Here is a 26,282-nt window from a genome sequence, read left to right on the forward strand (position 1 = left end):
CCCCATGTTCTGTGTCCCTGTTAACCTTCTGGTTGCTTCTAGAGTTAGGTAGCACCGTCTCATATGCCATGTATTTTGCTTGTTTATTTGTTATCTGCTGCTTTCGCAGACACACGTCTGCGGAGACACACACACGCAGACACACATCTGTAGAGACACACACACACACACACATAAGCTCCCCTTGGAGGTGGGAGGTTTCTTTTGTTTGTTGCCGTATCCTGGCACCTAGGACAGTACCTGGTTTTGGAGTAAGCCATCTGAAAATGCCCTTCTTTGTGGATCTAAAATAGTCAAATGTCAGCATCTCTGGTTCCATCTGTATCATGGGTGCTCTGTTTACTGACTAATGGAAGGAGTGAGATACTCGTTTGAGATATATGATGTAAAATAATCCCAGTTCTTTCCTTCTAAGCACTTTGAAAGCATAATAGTTATAAAATTGATATTGTTAGGTTGTCTGGAACTTTTGACCTAGGAGTTTTCAAATAAAGGGTTACCTGTGAATTCACGATGTCATTAAGTGTGGCGTGATCTGGGGGACACGGTTGTCTACTGAAGCCTGAGACAGATTTGCCGGTGACTTGCTGAGGTTTCCTGCAGCTGGGTTGAGCACCAGTGTCATCCCTGAAGGCGTCTTGCTCATGCTCGCCTTGCAGGGAGCTGTGTAGAGCTGCTTGTCTGAGAAGCAACTCAGACGCCCGCCTTTCAGGGAATCTGCCTGCCTTTCACGTTAGGGGTCCGTGCCTAAGAACTATAGCTTGCTATCTTTCTTCTGCACTCACGTGGCACATCCCTCCTGATACACAGGCATGTAGGCTTTTTGGTGGAACTCCAGGAGGCTTGCCTAAAACCTGACCAGCCCTGGTTCTAGCGCTGAGAGGAGTGGGGCTTGTGATTGCCTTGGTCACCTTTAAGTGGTGCCCTAATAATGAGGGTTTCACTCACATTCTTGTTAAGAATTATTTGTGGCCAAGTGGGCATAGTTACGTGAGCTTTCCAAGTTGGTGTCAGTAAAGGAGTTCTTTGTTTAAGTTACTTTGGGTAGGATTCCTCTCAATTGTAGAAACCAGGAGAAAGCCTGTTTGTACGTATTCTTTTACCAAACCAAGATCCTGACATACACGCTGTTCTGCCAAGTGGTGGTTCTAATTTACTGTAGTCTTGTAGATGTGTTTCTCATCAAGATTTCACTTTTTTTTCTCAAACTGAATCCCTTTTTTCACTTTGTTGTGGTATAACACAGAGCAAAAAGCATACCAAAAAAAAGGTGACTTTTTTGTGTGTGTTTGTATGTATTGTATGGGTATGCATGGATGTGTGCACACATCGGTGTGACCACCTCCCAGGTAGAACTGTATAACATTTCAGGCTCCCAGATGGTTCCCCCGCGTGCCCTTCCGTAATCAATAACCTCTTGTCTCCAAGATAGCCATGATTCTGAGTTCCACAGCATCCTTCTTACAAGTGGAATCTTACAGTTGATACTGTTTTGTGCCTGATTATTTCAACATAATGTCTGCGTGACTCATCCATGTTGTTCTGTATTATCTGTTTTAAATAATTGCGTCATACAGCTTCGCAGAAGCTTCCTCCTCTGTCAGTTTGATACTTCCTGAACAGCTACTCTGTGTCCAGCGCTGGTGATACAAGGGCAAAGCACAGACCGCAGGGTAATTGTGTTCAGAGAGTTTATAACCTACAGAGAAACCGATTTTTAAATAACTGTGGAAACAAACTTGCTAATATAACAAGCGCTGCAGAGAAAGTTGTGAAAGTTTCGAAGTTAGCAGGCAGGCAACTCAGCAGAGCTCACATTCAGAAGAGTCCAAGAGGGAGATGTGCATTTGGGTGTCTCTCAATGGAAGCCGTGAGTATGGATTAATTACATCACTCAGGGAAGAATATGGAGTAAGAAGAACACGTGTACATGAACCGTGAAGACCTTCGATGTTCAGCTGTTGGTCAGAACATCTACCAGCAGAGGGACCAGGACGACCCCAGGAATGCCCGTGAAATGTGGGTGCCCAGAGAAAGGGCAGGTCTCTTCATTTGTCTGAGCTGAGCGGTAAAACCTGGATCTGTTGTTTTAGTAGAGATTTTATCAAATATATTCAGAGTATCCTTATTGTTAGTACAACTTATTTTCCTCTCTCCTCTTGTAAGTCATTTTCTGCTCATCGGCTTTTCTGCTTCCAGCATCTTGTTGCTGCCTCCTCTCTCGCTGTTTGCCCACGTAGGTTCACCTCTCCCTGTTTTTTTGTTTTTAATCAGTAGACTTTGTTTTTTGGAGCAGTTTTAGTTTCACAGCAAAACTGAGTGGAAGAAAGTTTCAGTACGAGACAATGAGAAAGTTCTGGAGGTGGATGGTGGTGATGGTCGGACAACGGTGTGAACGTACTTAATGGTCTGGATGATAAATCATACGTATATTTTACTACAATAAGAGAAATTTTTAAAAGCTGAGCCAACAGTCTGGTGAGTTCCCATCTGCTCCGTGCCGTACCCCACACAGACCCTCCCCGGCTGTCAGAGTCCCCACCGCGTGGGACATTTGTTACCATTGCTGAGCCTGCGTGGAAGCAGCGTCATCACCCAGCCCCGAGTTTACGGCAGCGTTCACTCCATGTCATACACTCTTGAGTTTCATTACAGCGCAGAGAATAGCATCTGCCCTGAAAATCCCAGAGCTCTGCCTAGTCACCCCCCACCCCCCAGTCACGGATCTTATTGTCTCCACTGTTTGGCCTTTTCTGGTCACACGGGATGTAGACTGGTTTCTTTCACTTAATAATGCGCATTTAAGATTCCTCCTTGTCTCTTCCTGGCTCATCTGTTCATTTCTTTTGAGGGCTTACCCCTCATTTTCTAAATAGCTTTGTTGAAATCAAAGTGACGTGCTTTGAATCACACATTGGTAGAGTAGAATTTGATGGTTTTTTTTTTTTTTAAACTGATGGAGATGCCCAGGAAACTGTCAAGATAATGAGCATATCAATCACTTCAAAAGATTTTTCTGAGCCCCTCCTTCCAGCACCCCCCTCCACCCTTCCACATCCCCAGGGCAACCACAGATTTGCTTCTTGTCAATTAATTTGCATTTTATAGAGAGTTATGTAAATAGGCTGATAGTATGTTTTGCTTTAAGAGGGAGAGGTGGTGGCTGCTTTTCCTGCAGCGCAATCTGAGATTCATCCGTGTTGCTGCCCGTGTCACTGGAGTGTCACAGGCACGCTGTAGTCCGTCCCTCCACTCCGGGCTGTTACAGGTAGAGTGAGGCTCTGTTAGCATCACAGTCGATCACAGATGCTGGGAGCACTGGTGTCCCCATCTTTGTATGCACATACACTTTGGTTTCTCTTGGGCAAAATTCCATGCAATGGTGAAATGACTGGTTGTATGTTTAATGTTCAAGAAGCTGCCAGTCTGTTTCCGAAGTAAGTGCGCCATTCACATTTCCACAAGCAGTGTGTGAGTCTTCCGGTTGCCCTGCGGCCTCAGCAACACTTGCTGAAGCCGGTATTTTTCATTATAGCCATTCTAGTGGCTGTCTAGGGGTGCATCACTGTAGGGTTTATTTGTATTTCTCTCGATATGATGACTAGTGACGTTGGGCGTCGTGTGTGTGTGTGTGTGTGTGTGTGTGTGTATACACATGTCTGTATCTCCTTTGGTGAACAGTTTGTGGTAGTCTTTTTTAAATTTTTTAAAACTGAATATAATTGATTCACAAAGCTGTGTTAGCTTTTCGGGTACAGTAGGGTGATTCAGTTATACACATACTTAAAATATTCTTTTCTATCAGAGTTTATTACAGTTTATTATATATAGGTCCCTGTGCTACACAGTAGGACTTTATTTTACATATGGTAATTTATATCTGCTAACCCCAAACTCCTCGGAGAAGGCAATGGCACCCCACTCCAGTACTCTTGCCTGGAAAATCCCATGGATGGAGGAGCCTGGAAGGCTGCAGTCCATGGGGTCGCTAAGAGTCAGACGTGACTGAGCGAGTTCACTTTCACTTTTCACTTTCATGCATTGCAGAAGGAAATGGCAACCCACTCCAGTGTTCTTGCCCGGAGAATCCCAGGGCTGGGGGAGCCTGGTGGGCTGCCGTCTATGGGGTCGCACAGAGTGGGACACGACTGAAGCGACTTAGCAGCAGCAGCAGCCCCAAACTCCTAATTTATCTGTCGTCTACCCTCTTTCCCCTTTGGTAAACATAGGTTTGTTTTGCGTCTCTGCGTCCATTTCCGTTTCACGGACAGGTTCATTTGTGCCATGTTTTAGATTCCACCTGTTAGTGATAGCATGCAGTATTTGTCTTTCTCTTTGCCTTCCTTCACTTAGTATGATAATTAGTCTCTGGTTGTATCCATGTTGCTGCACGTGATGGTGTTTCCTCCCTTTTCGTGGCTGAGTAATATCGCATTGTCTATATGCACCCCATCTTCTTGACCCTTTCCTCTGTTGATGGACATGCAGGTTGCTTCCATGTCTTGGTTATTATAAATTGTGCTGCTGTGAACATTGGGCTGCGTGTATCTTTTCCAGTTACAGTTTTTTTTTTCCCCAGATACGTACCCAGGAATGGGATTGCAGGATCATACGGTAGCTGCGTTTTTTTAGTTTTTTAAGGAACCTCCATACTCCTCGCCATAGGGGCCGCTCCAGTTTGCATTCCCACCAGCAGTGTGAAAGGGTTCCCTTTTCTCTGTCCCCTCTCCTGTCTGCCTTTTCTTTTTTTTGATACTTTTATTCATTTATCGGCTGTGCTGGGTCTTTGTGGCTGCGCAGGCTTTTCTCTCGTTGGGGAGCGCAGGAGGTGCTCTTCCTCGCGGTGCGGGAGCTTCTCTCCGCGGTGGCCTCCCTTGTTGCGGTGGCCTCCCTTGTTGCGGGGCATGGGCTCTGGGGCCTGCCGGCTTCAGTCGCTGCGGCCCGTGGGCTCAGGAGTCACGTCTCCCGGGCTCTAGAGCGCAGACTCACTAGTTGTGGTGCACAGGCTTAGTTGCTTCGCGGCATGTGGGGTCTTCCTGGCCCAGGGATCAAACCCGTGTCTCCTGCATTATTGCAAGTGGGTTCTTTACCACTGAACCAGCAGGGAAGCCCCTTTTGCCTATTTTTTTAATTGAATTATCTGTCTTATTGAATTTATAGTTCTTTATTTTAAATACATGTTCTCTCTCAGATATAGGTTTTAAAATATTTTCTCCAAAAAAAAAAAAAAAAAAAATTTTCTCCCAGCCTGAGGCTTCCCTTTTAACTTTTTTAATAGTGTCTTTGCAGAGCAAATGTTTTTGAACTTTTTATTATTAAATAATTATTATTTAATAATAATGTTTTTTTAGTTCACCTGTTTTGTTTTGTTTTTTACACTGTATTAAGAAGCCTTTGCTAGACCCACGGTCACTAAGATTTTCTCCTGTGTTTTCCTCTAGAAGTTTTATAGTTTCAGTGCTTATGTTTAGGTCTGTGATGCAGGTGAGCCCGGCTGGTAAAAACACCGACATGCTGGGATGCGTCATTCTGCGTTCCCCGGCACGAGCCCTTGGTCACCCGGTATCAGTGCTGCCCCAGCCCTGCCGTCTCCTTCTAGGGGGCTGCCTCCCGCTGTCCTGTCTGCAGACCCCCAGCACTGCATCCCCACCTCTCCTGATCACCTTCCAAGGTAGGGGCCACCATACTTCTGAGAAAGTTGAGACACAGGAAAATCTCCCTGGCATCCCCGACTCCATCCCCGCCCACACCGCCGCCACCAGCATGCGTGTGGCCGCCTCGCTGCCCATGGCCGCCTGCGGGCTGGGCTGGGGCCTGCAGTCCCACCGTCTCGCCCACCCCTGTGGGCCCTGTGCTGGCTCCCACCACCTCTCCCCTGCTCTGCGGGGTCACATCCATCAACAGGCTTCTTTGTCTTTAAACAGACTTCGCAGGACCCTGCTCCTGTCCGCTAGCATGCCGGTTGTCCTCCCGGTGGAGCGTCTGTCCCGGACCACCCCCCCGCCCCCACCAACCTCTCTCACATCCACTTACGGCAGAGTGTCCCCACCATCACTTTGGAGCCGCTCTTGTTCGGGACATCAGTTATGTGCGTGCTGCTGATGCCATTCTCTGTCCTCGCCTGGACCAGCAGGAACGCTCCAAGGATCTCTCAGTCCTCGCTGGGACCGATGAGAGCGCTCCAGGGACAGATGCTCATCTGCTTACTGCTTCTTCCTTGTGACACTCACTCGCATTTGGCCTCCAGGGTGCTGTGGCCAGCCGGATTGCTCTCCTGTCTCGCTGGGTGGTCTGCATTTCCTGGGCCCGTCTCCCTCTCCTGTGCTCCCTCCTTGGGGTGCAGAGCCTTAGACTCAGGCCTCACCCCTCTTCCCTTCTCTTTGGTTTGCTTCACCTCTTGGTGATTCGTCTCACAGCCTGGAATATCATCCCTATCCTGATGATGCTCAGGTTTTATCTCCAGCGTGAATCTCTCCTCTGGCAACCGGACTTGGTTTAGGCTCAGCATCTCCGGTCAGATCTGAAAGACATCTCAGAGTCATCACATCTAAAGCTAAGCCCTGCCTTCTACCCAGACCCACTCAGTCAGACGTCCTCTCGTTTCAGTGGTTGGCATTGCTGGCCTTGAGCTGCTCAGACCTTAAAACCTCCCTCTCCGATTTCTCCAAATCCCACATCCAACCCATAGCAGATACTGATGGCTACATTTTTAAACTGTCGCTATATCTAGCCTTTAGATCTGACTTCCAGAGAGCTACAGAGGAAGAGGTGAAACTAAGTCACAAGGAAAGGGCCAGACAAATCCAGAAAGTGGACTGTTCCGTAAGAAAGGGGGGAACGGTTCTAGATCAGAGAGCCCGGACAGACACTGACCGAACACGTCCGATGGCTCTTCTTGGAAGACCTACTGTGGCCAGCAGCGTGGACACCCCCAAGGATGTCGTGCCAGGCGGTAGCCGACCGGCTACCAGGAGGCCAGACTCCACCCTTGACGTCCGGGAGGTGTCTGAGGTGGTCAGACTCGTGGAGTGGTGGCTGCCAGGGATGGGATTTGGGGAAACGCGGAGTTGCTATTCTGCACGTATAGAGTTTCCATTCCACGCGACGCACAAGCCCTAGGTCTGCCGTGCTGCGCTGCACCTGTGGCCAACAGGACTGAACCCCGACCTTGAATGTCTCTTGAGAGGGCAGAGCTCATGTTAAGTGTTCTTACCACAGCTTCAGAAACAAAAAAGCAAGTGCAGTGCATGACTCTTGGGTTTTGTTTGAACAAATACACCTCAAGGATGTAATGGAGGAGATCTGAGTGTAGACTGAATATCAGATGGTATTCTGGGACCGTTTCTTTGTTATGTGAGGTGTAGCATCAGAACCGTGGTGGGTGAGGTGCAGGTAAGTGCCTCACTTATCAGAGGTGTATTGTGGAATTTTTAGGACTAAAAACGGTTTATGATGAAAATTACTCGGTTTACCGCTACTGGATTTATTGGTCTAGCCGCCCTGATCGTGTTAATTTCCAGGCTAGCGTCAGGGTGTCTGCAGTTGCCTGCCTGCAGGCTGACGTGCGTGCAGCAGCCGGAGGGTCTCTTGGTCAGGTGTCCAGCTTCAGGCCGGCCCTGGCGCCCCAGGTCACTCGGGGTGAACACCGCGGGCCCACAGTGACACGTCAGAGCCCACGTGGCCTGCACACTTGGCACCGTCCTGACCTCACTTCCCTGTGTTCTCTCCCGCACCGGCTCCAGGCTCATCCTCACGTGTGTCCCACCCCAGGGCTTTTGCACGGCCGGGCCACTGCCTCCAGTGTTTATCAGCCAGACCTCCCAATGCCGCTCCTCCTCACCAGCCGCCAGGCCCCCCGATAGCCGTCCATCTCCCCATGTACCCCCCTCCGCCCCCTGACCAGCCGTTTAAGTTGCTGCTGGCCTCACCTTCCAGACCCACTTGTCCAGCTATGCAGTAGGAGTTCTGTAAACGTTAGCTGAATGAATGAATCTGGAATTACAAACGTTGACTTTGAAATGAAAAGAAAGCAACTTTTATCTTCTTTTATCGTTTATCTCCAAGAAGAGTTCCCCCCTCTTATGTCATTTTCCATCAAGTTTCCCTGACGCCAACATCCCAAGGAGACTGAGGCCCCACAAGTTGAGACTGAAGTCCTTTGATTCTGACAGTTAGGGCAGACTTAGCCTTAAGGCCCAGTCCCACGGGACCGCCCCCACTGCAGATGCCAGGTGGATGTGGGCAGGGTCCTGGGGCACCATACTCCTGCCCAGCCAACTGCAAATGCTGGAGTTTGTATGAACCCCCTCGTGTTTGATATTTGTGAGAATGACGCAGAACTCAGAGAAGCCCTGTGCTTTACGATAACAGTTTTATTGTAAAAGATCCAACTCAGAAACCAAATGAAAGAGATGCCCAGGGGAGCGTGGGGTTGAGGGCAGGGCAGAGCTCCGTGCCCCCGGCCCACTGCCCTCCCTGCACAGGGCTGTGCTCACCCACCCTGAGGCTCCTGAACCCTGTCGTATAGAGTTTATTTGGGGGTTTCACTACAGAGCCGTAAGTGAAGTCATTAGCCTCAGGGGAGTTTGAACTTATCTCCATCCCTTCCTGGAGGTTGGGCGTGGGGCTGTACGTTCCTCTGGGGCCAGCCATGGTCTTAAAGCTGTCTAGGGGTCCCACAGTGAGTCACCCCCTTAGCATTAGTATGGCTGGAAACAGCTCACGATGAATTGTGAGAGACACTGCATCACTCAGGAAACTCACAGGGTTTTAGGAGTTCAGCCCAGGAATCAGAGCCAGAGACCAAACCTGTTTCTTGCTCTGCCGCAGCCACATGTTGGGTGAAAGAGCCAGATCAGAAGCTGTAAGAGGTGCCGCTCAGTGCCACCAGGTTTTATATTTCAGAGACCAAGAACGAGGGAAAAGGAAGGAGGTGAAATGACGGCCAAGCTGTGGACAGTGGTGGATGGGCTCTTTGGGCCTGTGGGACCGGATCGCCTGCCTTACTTTATTTATTTATTTTTTTTTTAATTTATTTTTTTTTTTCGCCTGCCTTACTTTAGATAGAGCCTGTCCCTTCTGAGCCTGTGTTGCTCATTCGGACACAGCCGGGGCTAAAGCATAGTTCACTTTATTTTTGTTGTCATTAAGGATGTCAAATATAAATATCATAGCTAACTCTTCAATATCCATTTAATGGCAGAAGACCAAAATGATTGTTTTATGTAATGAAAAGATGATGAGAAAATAGACCTAAGAATCAACATATCTGTTTTAAAAAATAGTAAAGTTTGCTGCTAAAAATGCCATATCAAGGATATTTGTGTAATGTAGCTGATTCGCTTTGTTGTACAGTAGAAACTGACACACTGTAAAGGAACTGTACCCCGTTTTTTTTAAATGCCTTACTAAGAAATCAAACTGCAGTGTTTGTTTCAGACCTCGTCTTCATTTGGGGGATTCAGGAAGAATATTATGGTACTTTAATAATTGCAGCGGTAGAAATAAAATTCAATGTTTTGGTTTCTGTGGAGGCAGTTGACTGCAGGAAGGCAGTGTTATTTGTGGAATTACACGAAGGATTAAAATTAATGGGCTTTTCCTTTAGCTTAAGCTGTGATAAAGAAGCTACAGCCAAGTAGATGTGTTACTGGAAAAGTCGAGGAAATGGCTTTGTATGTTTTGTGGTTGGTTTGTGTTTTCTTAGCAGAGTCAGAAGGTAGTAAGAAGCTAAAGATAGTCCCTTACTCACGAGGAACACTCCCAGTAAGATTATCCCTTGTTGGTTACATATCTATGCAGAACTATAATCTGTTACGATTTTGGAGAAGATTGCCTTTATGTTCTTTGATCCTAGCCTGAAAACGTTAATTAGGGTTTTTAAGAAAACACTGGAAATTGTCAACTACATAGAGAAACAGAGTTGTGGCTAGATGGCAGCATGTTGAGTCAAAGTTCATGACTACAAAGTGGAAGTAGTGGGGGACCACTTTAAGTGGAAGCCGGCTGGGGACCACGGTTCCTTTTTTTTTTTTTTTTTAATTGAAGTATAGCTGATTTATGGTGGTGTTAATTACTGCTGTGCAGCCAAGTGATTCATTTTACATACACGTTCTTTTTTAAAAAACACTCTTTTCCATTATGATTTCTCCCAGGATAGTGAATACAGTCCCCTGGGCTGTGCAGGAGGACCTCGCTGTTTATCCATTCTCTGTACAGCGGTTTCCCTCGCCAACCCCGACCTCCCCCACTTCCTCCCGCCCCGCCCAGTCTGCTCTCTGCCTCCGTGGTTCCGTTCTGTTTCACGGATTGTTCATTTGTGTCGTAGTTTAGATCTGTGGACTCCTGTTGTTGTTGTGTTCCACCCAACTGGCAGATTGGAAGCTTATTCAGTAAAAGCGCTGCGACTTTTTCCAAGCGTTGTTCGGTGCACAGGTATCGCTGGGGACTGCCGTGTGTCAGAGGTGCTCGGCGGACAGCGGTGGCCGGGCCTACTCATCTGTTGTCAGAAAAACGGCAGTACCATCACGTTAACCGCGTGAATGGGGGCCGGTCACTCACCTCCTGCGTCTGATGTTCCGCAGTGCCACGCGGGGGCGCTGATGACCTTCCTGCAGAGTCACCGTGAACGCGGACGCTCCCGGTGCTGTTCGGGGTAGTAACAGCCGCCTGGGCTGTCCTTCTCTGCTCAGGCACCGTTTTGGGGTTCTGATGCGGTGGTCCTTTTAGGAAGAAACAAACTGTGTCATAGTGCTTGGCTTGAAAAGTTTTATTCAGATTTTCCCAAGTTCTTCGATTTGTGTTACTCTAAATTGTAAATGAAGTATTTCATAGTCTTGGAGTCCTCAGAGTGTATAGTTTCTTAAGCATTGTAAAGCGATCTTTTTTATAAGTTAAGGGGTTTCCTGTTGAGATGGAAGTCTCTTTTAGCTGTGTGACCCTGAATCACAACTCAACCAGCAAGTCTAGTGTGCCTTTGGCTTTGGGTGAGTATCCCCCACTTAGCACCAGACTCACAAGTTGCCCTGCCCATGAGTCCTTCTTATTTGGAAAGACTGTTACTTGGCTGGCAGTGATAATGATTTTTAGACTATGGTTTTTTCAATGATTTAAGTATTAAAAATACAGAATTTTTTATTTTCTGAATTATTTTCATGATAATTCTTTAATATTTTAGTAGAATTCACTTACATTTTCTTTTTTCTTGCATAATCCCTATTGTTGCTAGAGGTTTTAAGCCCAAAGGCCCCTCTTTTTTTGAGGGGTTGTCTGCTCAGTGTGTGTCCCACTCCATCCTTCTGGTCACATGAAAGTCAGACTGGGGATGGAAACAGACTCTGGCTTCATCGCTTGCAGTTTCCTGGGAATTTAGAATTGGGATTGGCTGGGGGCTGCTCATCAAAACTCACTCCTTGAACTGGCATGGTGAAGACTTGGAGCATGTGTGGAGACACAGAAAGAGCTGGTCTTCAGAGAGAAAATGTATGGATGGGTGGAAGCGAAGGGGAAAGTCAGGCGAGTACCGTCCAGACTCCTAACAGCCTTCCTGTCCTCAGTCTAGTTCTCGAGGAGGCCCCACTGCTTTTCTGTACTGCAGCGTACCTCCGTGTCTTCCGCAGGTTCCTTCTTTTTGCAGTTTTGCTCAAATTAGTTTTGACTAAAGAAGCTACATTAAGCTTGGAAGAAAAATAGTTGAGTGTGAATATCTACATGCAGAAAAATGAAGTTAGAGCCTTTACTTACACTATGCACATGGGTCATAACCTACCGAAAACACACCTACATTTAAAACTGAAGCTGTTGAAAATCATAGATGAAGACATAGGAATAAGTCCTCCTGACCTTGAATTAGGTAAAAGCTTCTTAGATATAATACAAAAAGCAGGCATAGATGAAATTGAACTTTATCAAGACTAAAGGAGTCTGGTAGGCTGCAGTCCATGGGGTCGCTAAGAGTCGGACAGCACTGAGTGACTTCACTTTCACTTTTCACTTTCATGCATTGGAAAAGGAAATGGCAACCCACTCCAGTGTTCTTGCCCAGAGAATCCCAGGGACGGGGGAGCCTGGTGGGCTTCCATCTATGGGGTTGCACAGAGTCGGACATGATTGAAGTGACTTAGCAGCAGCAGCAAGATTAAAAACAATTGTGCCACAAATTGTGCCATCAAGAAGTTGTAAAAAGATAACTCACAGAATGCCAGAAAGTATTTACACATCTTATGTCTGATAAAGGGCTTTTATCCTGAATACTGAAAAAAAAAGCAAAACCAAAAACTAACAACTCAAAAACAAAAACCCAGTTGTTAAATTGGAAAGACTCTGAATAGACTTGTCCAAAGAGGATATACAGACGGCCAATAAACACGTGAAGAGATGCCCCACATTGTTAGTTATTAAGACGATGCAGATCACAGCCACAGTGAAACAGTACTTCACATCCATTCTGACAGACGTAGCTAGAAAGAGGGATAGCACCAAAGAGCAAGACTGGAAGAAGTGGGGATGATGTGTGCTGCTGCTGAGAATGTAAAGTGGTACAGCTGCTTTGGGAAACAGTTGAGTCATCTTTCACGTGTTAAACAGGGTTGATAGGGGACCCAGCAATTCCGTTCCTAGGCACATACCCAAGTGAAGCGTGTATATCAGCTGATGAATAGATTATAGTGCATCCATAAATGGAATATTATTCAGCCTTGAAAAGGAAAGAAGGGATGACGCATGCTGCAACATGGATGAACTTTAAAAAACGTACTAAATGAAGGAAAGCAGACACGAAAAACCACACAGTGCATAACTTCATGAAATGTACAAAACAGCAAGCTCATGAAGGTGAAAAGCAGATTAGTGATTCCTAGCGGCCAGAAAGAGAAACAGGAGTGATGGCTAAATGAATAAAGGATTTCTTTGGGGGATGATGGAGAAGTTCTAAAATTCGATTGTGGTAATGGGAATATACTAAAATCCACTTCAGACAGGTGAATTGTATGGTCTGTGAATTATATCTCAATTAAAAAAATTAAAGAGAATAAAGTGAGTATGTTAACTTTGGTACAAGCTTCAAAAATAATCATAGTAGATTTCTGTAGAGATAACTTATTTGTAACTTTTCTCATAAATACATATGCCTAAATAAGTACATCTTTCTTTTTTAATAATAAAATTTTGAAACTCTAGAGAGCATGTTATTTCATTTAAAGGTAACTTGAGATTCAGTACTGATTGTGCATATCCGTTTGAGTGGTAGCTTAAGCTGAGACTGCTGATTTTGTCCTAACATGTTTTTCCGGTTGCTGTTACATTTTTTGGGCGAATGGAGACAGTTATGTTGTGAATAGATCTTTCAACTCAGCACTTGCTAGAGCAGGGCAGAGGTGTTCAACCTACAATCTAATTTCTTAGAGGATCTGTGTCAAGAACTTCAAGGTAAATATCATGCCAGGCTAAAACTTTTTCTTTCTTTTCTTTCTTTCTAGTATTTATAGAAGTTTTGGAGGTTTTCCTGAGAAAAATAAGCATAAGTATATTCAGGTTATATCCTTGTTTCGGTTTGTTTGTCCACACCGAATCCAAGTGTTATCTTAGATTTAGGGCTTCTGCAAAAAGAAACAGTATCCAGTTTTGTCTGATGCCTACTATTACATAAACAGGTCTCTGTTTATATTATTTAAGCACATTAAAACTTTAGTAATGTTGTTGGTGACCTTCAAAGTAGTAGGGGATGAAAGGCATTGAAATATTAACTGAATAGCTTATTTTAACCTTCTTCCTAATATATTTCATTGACCTTTTTAAAACAATCGTCATTAACTTTGACTGCTTTTAGATATTAGTGTGGTATCTACTAATTCCAGATTAGTGTATAATTTTAAAAATATATTTAACTTTATGTTATCACTTTTCACCTTTTAGCTTGTTTTTGATTAAAAAATGTTTTTAACGAGCTGATAAGGGTTGATTTTAGAGAAACTTACTGTAATTGCATTCAGTCTCGTATTGAGTTATTTTGTAACTTACATGTGTCAAATAAATTTTTACATAGCAATTAAGTGATGATGCGAAATGAATTTCAGTTGTGTTTGTGTGTGTGTTTTGTTTTAGCTTGAAAGCTACATGATCTTAATATGCTAGCTTTTTCTTATTTGCAGAGATCCTGCGTATTTTGATGAAAATTGGTTAAACAGAATCAAAACTGAAGTAGGAGATAACTGGAGGCTAAAGGTATTTTACTTTTATGTCTTTTGTTTGGGTGACTGTGACACTTGTTGACTTTTGATCTGATGTGTCTGAAATAGCGTTTGGTGAATAATCTAGAACTAAAGATGGAGGTGAGCTGAAACAGCTCACCACAGTGCCATCTAGTGAAGCACCGTGACCAGGCTCCAGAGCCGGGCTGCCTGTGTCCACAGCCCAGCCCAGCGCTCACGACCCCGGCCAAGTCTTCAGCCCTCCAGAGCCTGAGTTTCCCGTTTGTAAAATGAGGATTGTGACAGGGTCTACCCCACGGAAATAAATAAGTTAACACATGTAATGTACTTAGGACAGTCATGTTAGTTACTAGTATTGTTATTAAAGATGAGGAAGTAGTCATCAGTATTAACTGTGTCCACAGCACTCAGAGAATGAATTATTTTTATTTCCATCCTAATAACCTTAGTTTTCAGTACTTCTTAAGCATCTTTGACCGAAACTCATAGTGAGAAATGCAGTTCACAGGGAAGCCTCCCACCCGCCTAAGTGTACGTGCATGTAATCTTGGTCTATGCAGTAATGTTTTTATTTTATTTTTAAAAATACAGATCGCAGCCCATCTGTAAATTATTTTTTTTACCTTTCTGTCTTGAAATGATTATAGACTCATAATAGGTTGGGAAAAGAAAAGTACAGAGAATTTCCACGTACCGATCCCCCGGTTTTTGTGAAACCTAAGGACTGACGTGCGTGTACTGCGCAGTGTGTGTGGCCCTGCCTGCCTCTGTCCACGTGCACGTCCCCACATCCGCACACACCACCCGCATCACCCGGGCCCTCGGCTACTGCCGCCTCCCTCTCCATCTCTAATCTTGTTATACAAAGTCATTCTGTGGTCGTAACTGGCAGTGTGGAGAACTCTAGAATCGTTTATTTTTGACACAGCTTGTTGTTTGTTATTTACTCACTAAAAGTCGTGTCCACTAAAAGTCTTTGCAGCCTCATGAACTATAGCCCGACCAGGCTCCTCTGTCCATGGGATTCTCCAGGCAAGAATACTGGAGTGGGTTGCTGTGCCCTTCTCCAGGGGATCTTCCTGACCCAGGGATCGAACCTGCAACTTCTGCGTTGGCAGGAGGGTTCTTTACCCCTGAGCCACGAAGCCCTTGATACAGCTTAGTAGCGACTCAAATGCAGATGAATGAGCTTGTGAAATCCCTGGACTTCATGATGGGCCAAGCTTGGTTTGTTTTTATCTTTCCATAAAGCACATGTTTGAGGAAAATATTTATTCATTGACTAGACATTGGGTGTGACAGAATCTAATTCCTCTTTTTCACTAAACTCAAGTTAATGGATGCTGTTTAATGGCACTGTTTTAATTTCGAAATAGCCTTTGAAGAATAGGCAGTTACAGAGGTGGCTCTTTAGTGTTATGACATAGAAATCAGGCTGCTCATCAGCTCATGTTTGCTACTGAAGGAGCTGCATGCCCCACGCCTGTGTACACGGTTTGTACACAGACACACACACAAACCCACACGGTCGTCAGTGTCGGGAGGGTGGCAGGGCAGTAACCTAGAGAAGGGGGAGTGTTTATCGCGTTCTCCATGTTCAGAACTGAACGGCACCGCTGCGATTTGCATTCCTGTTCTCTGTATCACATCCTGTGGTCTATTTCTTCAGCTGTATTTCTTCAATTTTAAGATGCCATTGATTTTACGATACCGTTGATGAATGAATAATAAGATTTGTAGTTTTTCCAGTGGAGAATAAACTACTGTTTTAAACGAATGCATTGATCTTCAAGACTTTTTCTAAGTTAAAATGTTAAAAGATAAATGAACACCATAGAACCAAAGAAAGTATATATTTCCCATGACTCCCCATTTTCTTAGGGATGCGAACATGTTTTATTTCTGAGTTGTTTTTTTTTTTTAAGGATGATGTTTTCAGTTCATTGTCTTCCCTTAAAACTAAGTATGGCTTCGATGACCCTGAACCCCACTGCTGTGGAATCTTTTCTTTGATGGCGCCCACTGCTCCTGCCCTCTGTCCTAGAATGTCTTCCGCTAGGAGCATCCAGCAGGGGCAGCCAGGTGGATGATCAAAGGAATCCTGCCGTACGTGCATCCTGACACAGATCCAGCCGTACGAGTTGGGTCCAGAAAACAAGGGGGGAAATGCAAGTCTGTAGGAAATAGTGCAGGTGACTGTGCCTGTGATTTCACCCAGGCGGCAAAAGCAAGAGCCTGCACCCGGAGCTGAGTGGCTGTTAGTCCCTCAGCCTGTCTTGTTTCTGAGACGCTCCTGATAGCATTGTTGTCTTGCAATGCTGAGTATTGTACAAACATTTAAAGATAGTTTTTTTTTTCTTTTTTAACTTAATGGCTCCTAAATATTTCCTTGGTCTCAGCTGAATGAACGCAGTCTTTTTCTGACCATGGAGAAGCTTGCTGCTGCTGCTGCTAAGTTGCTTCAGTCGTGTCCCACTCTGTGCGACCCCACAGACGGCAGCCCATTGGGCTCTGCCGTCCCTGGGATTCTCCAGGCAAGAACACTGGAGTGGGTTGCCATTTCCTTCTCCAGTGCATGAAAGTGAAAAGTGAAAGTGAAGTCACTCAGGCCTGTCTGACTCTTAGTGACCCCATGGACTGCAGCCTACCAGGCTACTCCGTCCATGGGAGTTTCCAGGCAAGAGTACTGGAGTGGGGTGCCATTGCCTTCTCCGATGGAGAAGCTTAGAGACATTCTTTCATAGGTGACAACCTGTTTCATAGGTTGCTTTGAGACATTCTCTCATAGGTTGCTTTGCAAGGATAATTTTGACTATAATTTTTGTTTAATTCTCTAACTTTAGAACTTAACCTCTGTGTAAGATGTAACTCTGCTTTTCTGGGGAAAACGGCCCTGAACTCAAGTCTTCAGTAAGGATGCCACATTTTTTTTTTTTAATTTCCCTGCAGAAAATCTACATACTCTGATCCTACTGTTAAGTCTTCTACAATTACCTTCTGATTCTGTCAATGTGGTTGGAACACTGAAAATTAATAATTGGAAGCTTAATTAATTTGCTTTATAAATCCCTTAGATCAAATAAACCAGAGTCCTTTTTTATGATGGTGATTCAAATGTACTGTTGAATTTATTTTTTATGTTTACTTTATGATTAACAAGAATGACTGGTTGATTCAGAAATTTTTTAGCTCAAAGTATGTTTTCATCTGTGGTTGGCTTTTACCCAGTTGATTTTTTTCTCTCTTTAAACAGATAAGCAACTTAAAGAAAATTTTGAAAGGAATCCTGGATTACAATCATGAGGTAAGGGCATTTTTTTCATTTTCCTTGGAAGTATTATTATAGAATAGTTTAATTTTACAGTACTTGAAAATAGTTTCAGGTAAAGGAAAAACTAATTCAGAATTAATAATCAGCTTTATTTTCCAATGTATAGTCTTTATGATGTTGGTTCAGGAAACCAGCTAGATTTTTATACAAATAATGTTTTTCACTGTAATATGGATAGTTTGTGAGGGTTTACTCATCTATGTAAGCATTCCTTTCTTCTATACGTTAACTCTGTCCTCACTTTCCTGACTCGTGAAGGTGCAAAATTACTCACAAGTCCCTTCCCTGCTTCCGTCTTATTCCTTGGCAGACTCCCATCCTAAGATTAGCTCAGTTTATCCACTGAGTCTGTATCAGGATGGTCAGGACATCGATGGAGAAAAGAATCAGGCAGTGGAACTAGTTTTTCTTTAAATTTCGTGATCACAGATAGCAAATGAGCACGGCACAGCCTAGAAACACCTGTTATTTCCTTCCTGTGTTTTTCGACAAACCGACTTGCATTTAAGCCTACATCTGTGCTTAGGTTACCTGTCCTCATCATCTCAGCACGTGACCCCGCCATCCACCCTCCTGTCTGAGTCCAAGCCCTGCAAGCCATCTTACAGTCCTCCTCCTCCTGATGCCCTCAGCAAGGCCTGTTGGTTAACTCTCCAGAATGCCATTTTCTCCGTCTCTGCTGCCAGCGCCCTACACCAGGCCGTCGTCAGCTTTTGCTCGGGTCGCTGGTGTAGCCCAGCTGGCAGCGCTGGCCTCACTCTTGCCCCTCTGCCGTCTGTTCTCCACTCTCAAGCCAGGCTGCTTTTTTTTTTTTTTAATGGAAATTCAGTTCCGTCACTCTCGTCCCCCACATCGTCCCCCTTGGTCTCCCTGTTGTGTTGAAAATGAAACCCTCACTTCTCACCAGGAATCGCCGGGTGCCACGTGACCCCCTCTCCTCCTCTCTCACAGCTCTTTGCTCACCTCCCAACTGCGGCCACAGTGGTCTTGCTTTCGTGCTTTTAGGGTCTTCTTCACCATACCATCATCAGACAGAAACCTACCCAGTTGTCCTCAGATACTTCATTTGGGGCCAGTCTCCCTTCTCTTTCCTGATACGGGCGTCTTGCTATTAGCATTTTGGAGTCATGTGGAGTGAAAGTGACCAGGGGAATCCTGCTGCTGCCGGCGTGAACCTACATTCAGTTTTTGCTCTTTCCGCTGCCCCCCAGGTTTCAGAGCCTCTTGGGCTCCACTTCTCTAGAGAGTGCACAGCCAGTCGTCTGGGGGAGCTGGGGGGCTCAGTAGTGTCCACACCACATAGGAGATTAGAGACTAAGTTGACTCAGGAGGGTTATAACTTACGCGTGGGAGGTAGAACTAGGCACTGGGAGTGAGGTCGACCAGCCAGCTCTGCTCTGAGCCGGGAGTTTCTGGTGTGACGACTGCTCTCTCATCTGATATTTTATTTGGCCGTGTGGATGTCATTGCATCTTTCAAGCGTTTCTCTCTGGCCAGGTTCTAGGGCAGCAGATCAATGACTTTACCCTTCCCGACGTGAACCTGATTGCGGAGCACTCTGACGCCGCAGAGCTGGGAAGGATGCTTCAGCTCATTTTAGGCTGTGCTGTGAACTGCGAACAGAAGCAAGGTAACATATTTGAAGTTAGCGCATGCATGTAAAATAACCGAGGAAAGCAGTTCATATCATACGTGTATACAGATCACATGTTCAAACGAGAACATCTTAAGGCCACTCATGAGGAATGCCCTTTTCTATGATTTTGCCAGTAATCTGTTTTCAAGCTTAAAAAGAGTTTTACAGGTTAGAACAAATTTGATTGCAATGATGTCCTTCCCCTTTCTGCAAGGCTGCCTAATTCTTTGAGTAGATTATTTTTAACTACACCAAGTCTGATGAAATTTACTGTTAATTGGACAAGGTCCAGCCAAATTAATTACTGATTAATAGTAATTAATACCTATGATCAGTTCAGCTATGGGAACTTAAAATTTGATATTTTAGATGGCAAGATATATAATTTACCTAAAATTAGATAATTTAGATTGAAGGATTTATTTCATAGACACTTAACTGAATATATGCATCACGCTCGGGTTTGGGACAGTGTCAGACAGTCGACCTAGTACCTGCCCTCGTAGAACTCTTAAGTTGAGTGGGACGGGCATTTCTAAGTAGGCGCTTTGATTTTAAAAGGCAGATGAAAATTATTTAGCATAGTTCATTAAATTCAGATAAATTCTGTTAGGAGCGTTCTCAGCTCTTGGAAGTGTGTAACCATTAAGAGTGGCTGGTTACAGGGTCCAAATAGGAAAAGATGAAAATGTTACCTGTATCTGTAGTCTGTGGGAAAGAAATCATAGCATTCATTGAGCTGCTCACACAGACCATGTGTTCTGTGGAACACCTAGATTGAGTGCTTCCCTGAAACTTATGTGAGCAATGAACACTCTGAACAGGATTTTAACACCCCACTGTCCAGAGGGCATTCTCTGTCCTCAGGAGTGCAGCTGAGAGCTTGCATCAAATGCCGTGAATCTCTGGGTTGCTGAGTGTCCCTGTCCTGGGCACGCGGGACACAAGCTGTGAGGCTGGCCAGGGGGCTCTGCTGTCTCCCTCCCGCTCCGGGATTTGGTGCTCAGCCTGCTTCCTCGTGGCTGAAGTGAGGGCGTGACACCTGGTTGTCGTGAGGAGTCAGTGAATCCGTGTGTGTGTGTTTGCTCTGTAATCCGTAAAGCGTGGCAGAAACACATGCTTTCTGTTCAGAGGATGTTTTTCAGTTCCTAGAGTGAAGAGCCACTGCTCAGAGCGTTTGCTCAGCGTCCATTTATCTCGGCTACCTGACTTCTCAAACCAGGGCAAATACACAGTGGTGGATTAGAAAAAGCAAAGATTAGTAGTAAAAACACACTAATAATAATACTTAATTGAATGTCTCCCTTCTGCCGGGTAACCCAACAAAGAACACTTTTTGTAGACTGGGAAACCGAGACTCATATAAGTATTATTCACCCCAGGTCTCTTGCTCGTGGGAAGACAGTGAGGACAAAACCCTGTGTCTCATTCACATGAGACCTTGGTACTCTTTGTGCTAAACTGTGCTGTAAGTTCTGGACCTAGGCGCTCGCTTTTCAGGATAAGCTCTCTGATAAAGCCCGCCTCATGTCCCACTGCTCCTGAGTCTGCGCCCAGCAATCGTACATGCTTGGATTTTTAACTTGTAAGATTTAACTTACTTTTTTTGTTGTTTTTTTTTTTCTACTTTTGAAAAAGCGTGCACTAACCTGGTTCTCACGTCATTTTATGTCATCCAGCATTTTACGGTGTTCGCGGGGAAGGGCCTTGACGTGGCAACACCGCTTCTTAACTAACGCTTCCCCTCTCACACCTGACTAACCCCCCGCCCGCCCCCTCTGCACACCCCCCGGGGCTGCCGCCAGTTTCCCCACCGACTGGGCCCCGCCCCCCCCACCGCGCCCCCAGTCTCAGCCTTCCGTTCTGCTCCCAGCCGCGCCCAGCCGCGTGGCTGCGGCCTAACATGCCTTGTTCCCAGCGCTCGTAGACAGTGCCTCGTGACAAACCAAACGAACGAAATCTTGAGCTCAGACTAAAGGGATTTCTTTCTTGACCAGAGAGAGTGACTCAGTTACGACGTCCACGATTCCTGCCTCTGACGGCGCCTGTGGTTTACGCATGTAAGGTGTTGTGTATGTCTGAGTGCGCCGCCACACATCTGCTGGAGTACAAGTATCCTTAGGGCAGTACTTCCTTAAAAACGTGTTTTGTTTAACTAGAAGCTTCGGCATTAACAACTAGAATGTCATGATTTAATAATTCGGTCACATTAAAAAAAAAAAAACAAGTTACCTGTCAAGCAAAGGATTATAGTTTGGCATTAAAGATCCAGGAGTCTCTTGCCAAAAGATCACTATAACAATTGCACAGTCGGACTCCCTTTATCTCATATTAGAATGTTGAGACAGTTTTTTTGGTGTTTTTATGGATATAGAGTGGAGAGAAGCAGATTAAGGCTAAAATTTCCTAATGATTTTAATTTTTGAAACATTTCTTATTAAAATATATTTACCATATTTGTTGAAACCCACCTGGCCTATTGGTTTTTTATGCTTCATCCTCACTTTTTTATCTGTTATTGGATCTGAAAATAAAATTACTTCAGGGCTTTTTTACAAGGCAAGAATTTTTTTTTTTTTTTCCCAACTATGTCACTACTAACAACTCATGGATTCTTCTCTTTTTTGGCAGTGGTGAGGACAAGATTGATGAAATTGGTACTTTCACTTTTTAAAGATGTGGATCGTTAATTTAAAGCCCAGGGTTACACAGTATTTTTAAACTGTGATATCAGTTTCTATCTCAAAACCATCTTAATTCTTTGTTCTAAGCAGCTCTCAGATTCCCTAAGTTTTGTGTTTTTTTTTAATTGTAGAAAATATTAAGGTAAAAATTACCATTATGAGACGGTTAGATAGCATCACCGACTCAACGGACACGCTTCTGAACAAACTCCAGGAAATAGTGAAGGGACAGGGAAGCCTGGCATGCTGCAGTCCATAGGGTCGCAAAGAGTTGGACACGACTTAGCAACTGAACAACAACAAGAAATTATACAATTCAATACAATACAATACTTTGATGTCACGTAAGAATAAAATATAGACATCAAAGTTTTATAACATGTAACACAGAACAATGTGAAAGGTGTTTAAATTTTAGGAACAGAATTCAGAGTCCTTTCCTTCTTGGCCTTAGGCTTTACCGTTTCATTGCTTTACAATCCTGAAATCCTCCATTCCTGGGACTTTGAGCTGCAGCCTCAACTTTATGGGGAAGGGGAGAGTCAGTTTCAGGAAAGAAACGTGCTGATGTTCAGTTTTCACTTTACCTCCAACACATGTACTTAACCACGTACGAGAAATTCTGAGGAAGAATCAAAACACGGGACGCTTCTCACCAGAACTGATGAAGTCTTAGCCTTTACTCCCTTGGTCGTCTGTCCCTCGAACACTGACATTCCAGGTTGTTCTTGCTTTCAGAGTACATCCAAGCCATCATGGTGATGGAGGAGTCTGTCCAGCACGTTGTCATGACAGCCATCCAGGAGGTACGTGGACCTTCGTGCTCACAGTTCGTGAGGAACTAAGGGAGCAAACCTGAGTTTGAGTGTCTGAGTTAGGGATTTTAGAGACATTCTCCTACTTAGCTTCTGAGAATCTTTTCTTTATACTTATGCTCTGGCTTATCTCATTTTTGTTGTAAATGGTAAACATTCCTCTTGCAGGTGTAGATATTTGGTAACTATTCTTAATTTTTTTTCAATACACTGATTAATTAGGAATAGTAGACTGACTGATTCTTAAAACCATTTTAGGTAGTATCTGTCTTAACCTGCAGACTGCCTCACACCTAAGTATGGGTCTCTTGTTTAGAAGAAAATCAGTCTTCAACTCCTGCCAGACTCAAAGCAATTTCTAGATGAATATTTATTTGCAACTGTAGGAGAGGAAAAATACTTCTTTCCTCTACCCTTCCAAGTTGTCTGCTGGGTCCTCTAAAAAACAACAAAAGCATTAACAACAGCGAAGCATACAACCGTATTTAATGTAAGTTTTACACAACACAAGAAGCTTTGTGAAGAAATGAAGGCTGAAGAAGTGTTTCAGGCTGCGTGGATTTGATGAAAGAGTGGAGAGTCTTGCGGGAAAGTGTGACAGGGTGGAAAAAGGGCAGCAACGGGCCCTGGTATTCAGGTTCCTCTCGAATCCCTGTGACCTTGGAGGCTTGGATACATCTCCTCTGACGTTGGGAGGGTACCTCTCCCGAGAGGGGCTTAAGACCTGCTTCTGAGGAAGGTCAGGAAATCTTTCCTGTCCCTATTCTTTCTCAATTCCTTCAGCTTGAAGTAGTCAACAGGTCAGGGTGCATATTTTGGGGCAGCATGTTCTTAACTCCATCAGATGTTAAACATAGAACTGTAGTATTGTAAATGAAATATAGATTAATAACTGGTGGGTCTTAGGAGGGGAGAAGTTTTTAATCATAAAAGCAACGGGAGAGACTTTTAAAGGAACTGTAGAATGTAAGTAACAGGAAAAAATACAGCAGACAAACAGGAGAAATGCCAAATGCAAATTAAGTACCTTCTATTCAGCCCAGCTGACCGACTGTGAATGCAGAGGTTCCCGCTCACCTTTGCATGAGATCATTTGCCGGAATGACTTGTAGAGCTCAGTGATGATGACTCCCTACAGTGGAGGTCTGCGAGGGTCCTTAACTCAGTCCCTGTTGTCCCTCCCTGTGGAATCAAAGGCTGTTACCTCTGGCACATTAATGTGTGACGGTGCGCAGAGTGCTGCTGCCAACCGGGGAAGTTCACCTGCGCTTTCGTGTCCAGAGTTTTGGTGGGGCTTCGTTTTATAAATATGAATGATTAGATCGTTGGTCACGAGGTTGAATGAAATTTCCAGCCCCCTCCCCCCACCCTCCTCCCCAGAAGTCAGACTGATACCCAGGGGCTCCAAGCCCCAACCCTCCCTCTAATACGTGGGGACAGAGGTCAGCCAGAGTGTTCTTTATTACACAGGACCTTACTACAAAGTGAAGCTTTTAACAAAGGATCGGTTTGGCAGTCTAGCACTGATCGGGGTAGGAAAGTAAGATTCAGGGTTGTGGGTGTTCAGATAACACAGCGGCGGTCACAAAGCGAGGCGAGTCTGAATTGCCCTTAAGTGGTCTCGGGTTGGCTCTGTGGGCGTCAGGAGCCCGGCTCTGTGCTGCTCCTTGTCTGCCATCCCTAACGTGATTCCATCCCTGTGGTGTGCCCTGGTGGCGTGTGCACCAGTCCTCACATCGCATCCTGGCCAGCGGGCGGGCCCGAAGGATGGTTCTCCACCGCCTCTTAGAAAACATCTAGGAATTCTCACGCTTGTTATCCAGCTGTTTCTTGCATTGGCACTCGGGGAAGCTGGAGAATGTGTTCTTTATTCCAGGTGGTCACGGACTGAGTCAGAACGTGAGGGTCCTGTTACTAAGCAAAAACAGGAAGAAATAATGGAGGGGGGGCGCTACCTGTCCTGCCTTCCTGTGGTTGATCCTGTAATTCCACTGTTAGGAATTTATCCTGAGGAAGTCCGAAGTACAAAGATAGACAGCAATAATAGTAATAGCAAGCGTGTATCCACACCCGCTCTTTGCTGGTACTCTGTAAACACGTCACATCTGTTAGTACTAACTCACTCAACAGTCACTGCAGCCGGGATTAATGCTGCTAAAGTGTGCGCATAACAGTCGTTAGAATGACAGCTTTTCTGCTACAGATATCTCACCACAATCTAACCCTTTCAAAAGGTCGCATCTCATCCTTTGAAGGATGTACCATCACTGTCCCCGTTCCAGAAGAGAGGAGGCGGGGGCCTCGGCAGCGTGAGCAAGCAGCTCAGGTCCGCACCAGAAGCAGCGGCAGAGCTAGAGCTCGGATAACGCAGAGCCCACACCTTAAGGCTGTGCTGTTTCACCCCAGGTCTGTTTATTCAGCCTTACTTTCTGGGACTGAAACACCGGAAACAGCCTCACTGCCCGGCAACAGGGGAAGGACAAATGAAGTATGATTCGACCATATATTGGCATTTTATGTAAGCATTGAAGCATATTTTTTGAAAAGTAATGACATGGGCCAAGTTTAGAACATATTAGGTTTAAAAAGGTAGTATACAGAGCACACAAGCAGTGTAATCTCATTTTTGTTAAACGGTAAAAATTAAGATGTGTGAGAACAAACTTTCCAAAATGTTAACTGTCTCCACATGATTGGATGTTTTCTATTCTGCATTCTCAAATTTTTCTATAATAAAAGGTATCTTTAATTGGGTTTTTCTTTCTCACTGAAATCTGTAACTGAGTGATTTTCATTCTGTGAATCTTATCCCAAGGAATTATGTAGAAATTCAGGCCATGATTGGGCACAGCTTTATCAGCCTATTTTATATTAACGAAAATGTGAAAATAGTATATTTCCATTGGCAAGAAGGTGACATTATAGCACCTCCACCTGGGGTTTCTTTGGAAGGACTGATGCTAAAGCTGAAACTCCAGTACTTTGGCTACCTCACGCAAAGAGTTGACCCATTGGAAAAGACTCTGATGCTGGGAAGGATTGGGGGCAGGAGGAGAAGGGGACGACAGAGGATGCGATGGCTGGATGGCATCACTGACTCTATGGACGTGAGTCTGAGTGAACTCCGGGAGTTGGTGATGGACAGGGAGGCCTGGCGTGCTGTGATTCATGGGGTCGCAAAGAGTGGGACACAACTGAGCGACTGAACTGAACTGGTAAAAATTTGTCACCAAAAAAAAGGTATCTTCCGACAAAGGGAAGACCTTTAAAACGTCAAGTGAACGAAGCAATGTATGAAAAGGTATGTACAGGTGGATGTTCAGGTGATGTCTGTTCTGTGCATATTCATCTTGTTCACTTAGCAGATACCCATTGGGTGTTTAGAATGCAGAGGGACAGTAGCAGCCTGCCAGTGGATGCAGCCGTGGAAAAGGGAGATGTGGTCTCCTGCCACACAGGGCGCGAGTCTAGAGGAAGAGCTGGCCAGACAAGGAGTTCAGACGTCTCCAGTGTTCAGAGTGAAAATCACCGTCGTGGGGAAAAGTCAGTCGGTATGGGGACAGTGAGGAGGGCTTACTAGAGGACGTGGCATCTCAGCTGAGCCCTGGG

The 26,282-nt window shown here is 44.9% G+C and overlaps 1 protein-coding gene across 4 annotated transcripts in view; it reads left to right on the top strand.

The window, feature by feature from the left end:
• Positions 1-26,282, top strand: part of HOOK3 (hook microtubule tethering protein 3) — an 84,897-nt gene that overhangs the window by 9,247 nt on the left and 49,368 nt on the right. For 2 of the 4 annotated variants that reach the window (XM_069572721.1, XM_070289506.1), the window contains exons 3-6: positions 14,148-14,220; positions 17,461-17,511; positions 19,036-19,168; positions 22,597-22,664. In XM_069572721.1, coding sequence (XP_069428822.1) covers positions 14,148-14,220; positions 17,461-17,511; positions 19,036-19,168; positions 22,597-22,664 — 325 coding nt within the window. Of the gene's footprint in view, positions 1-1,621; positions 2,479-14,147; positions 14,221-17,050; positions 17,118-17,460; positions 17,512-19,035; positions 19,169-22,596; positions 22,665-25,079; positions 25,192-26,282 lie in introns of those variants that run through there. The other 2 variants (XM_069572722.1, XM_070289507.1) reach the window with 2 other exon arrangements.

This window comes from Ovis canadensis, chromosome 26 (assembly GCF_042477335.2).
Source record: "Ovis canadensis isolate MfBH-ARS-UI-01 breed Bighorn chromosome 26, ARS-UI_OviCan_v2, whole genome shotgun sequence".
Lineage (NCBI taxonomy): Eukaryota > Metazoa > Chordata > Mammalia > Artiodactyla > Bovidae > Ovis > Ovis canadensis.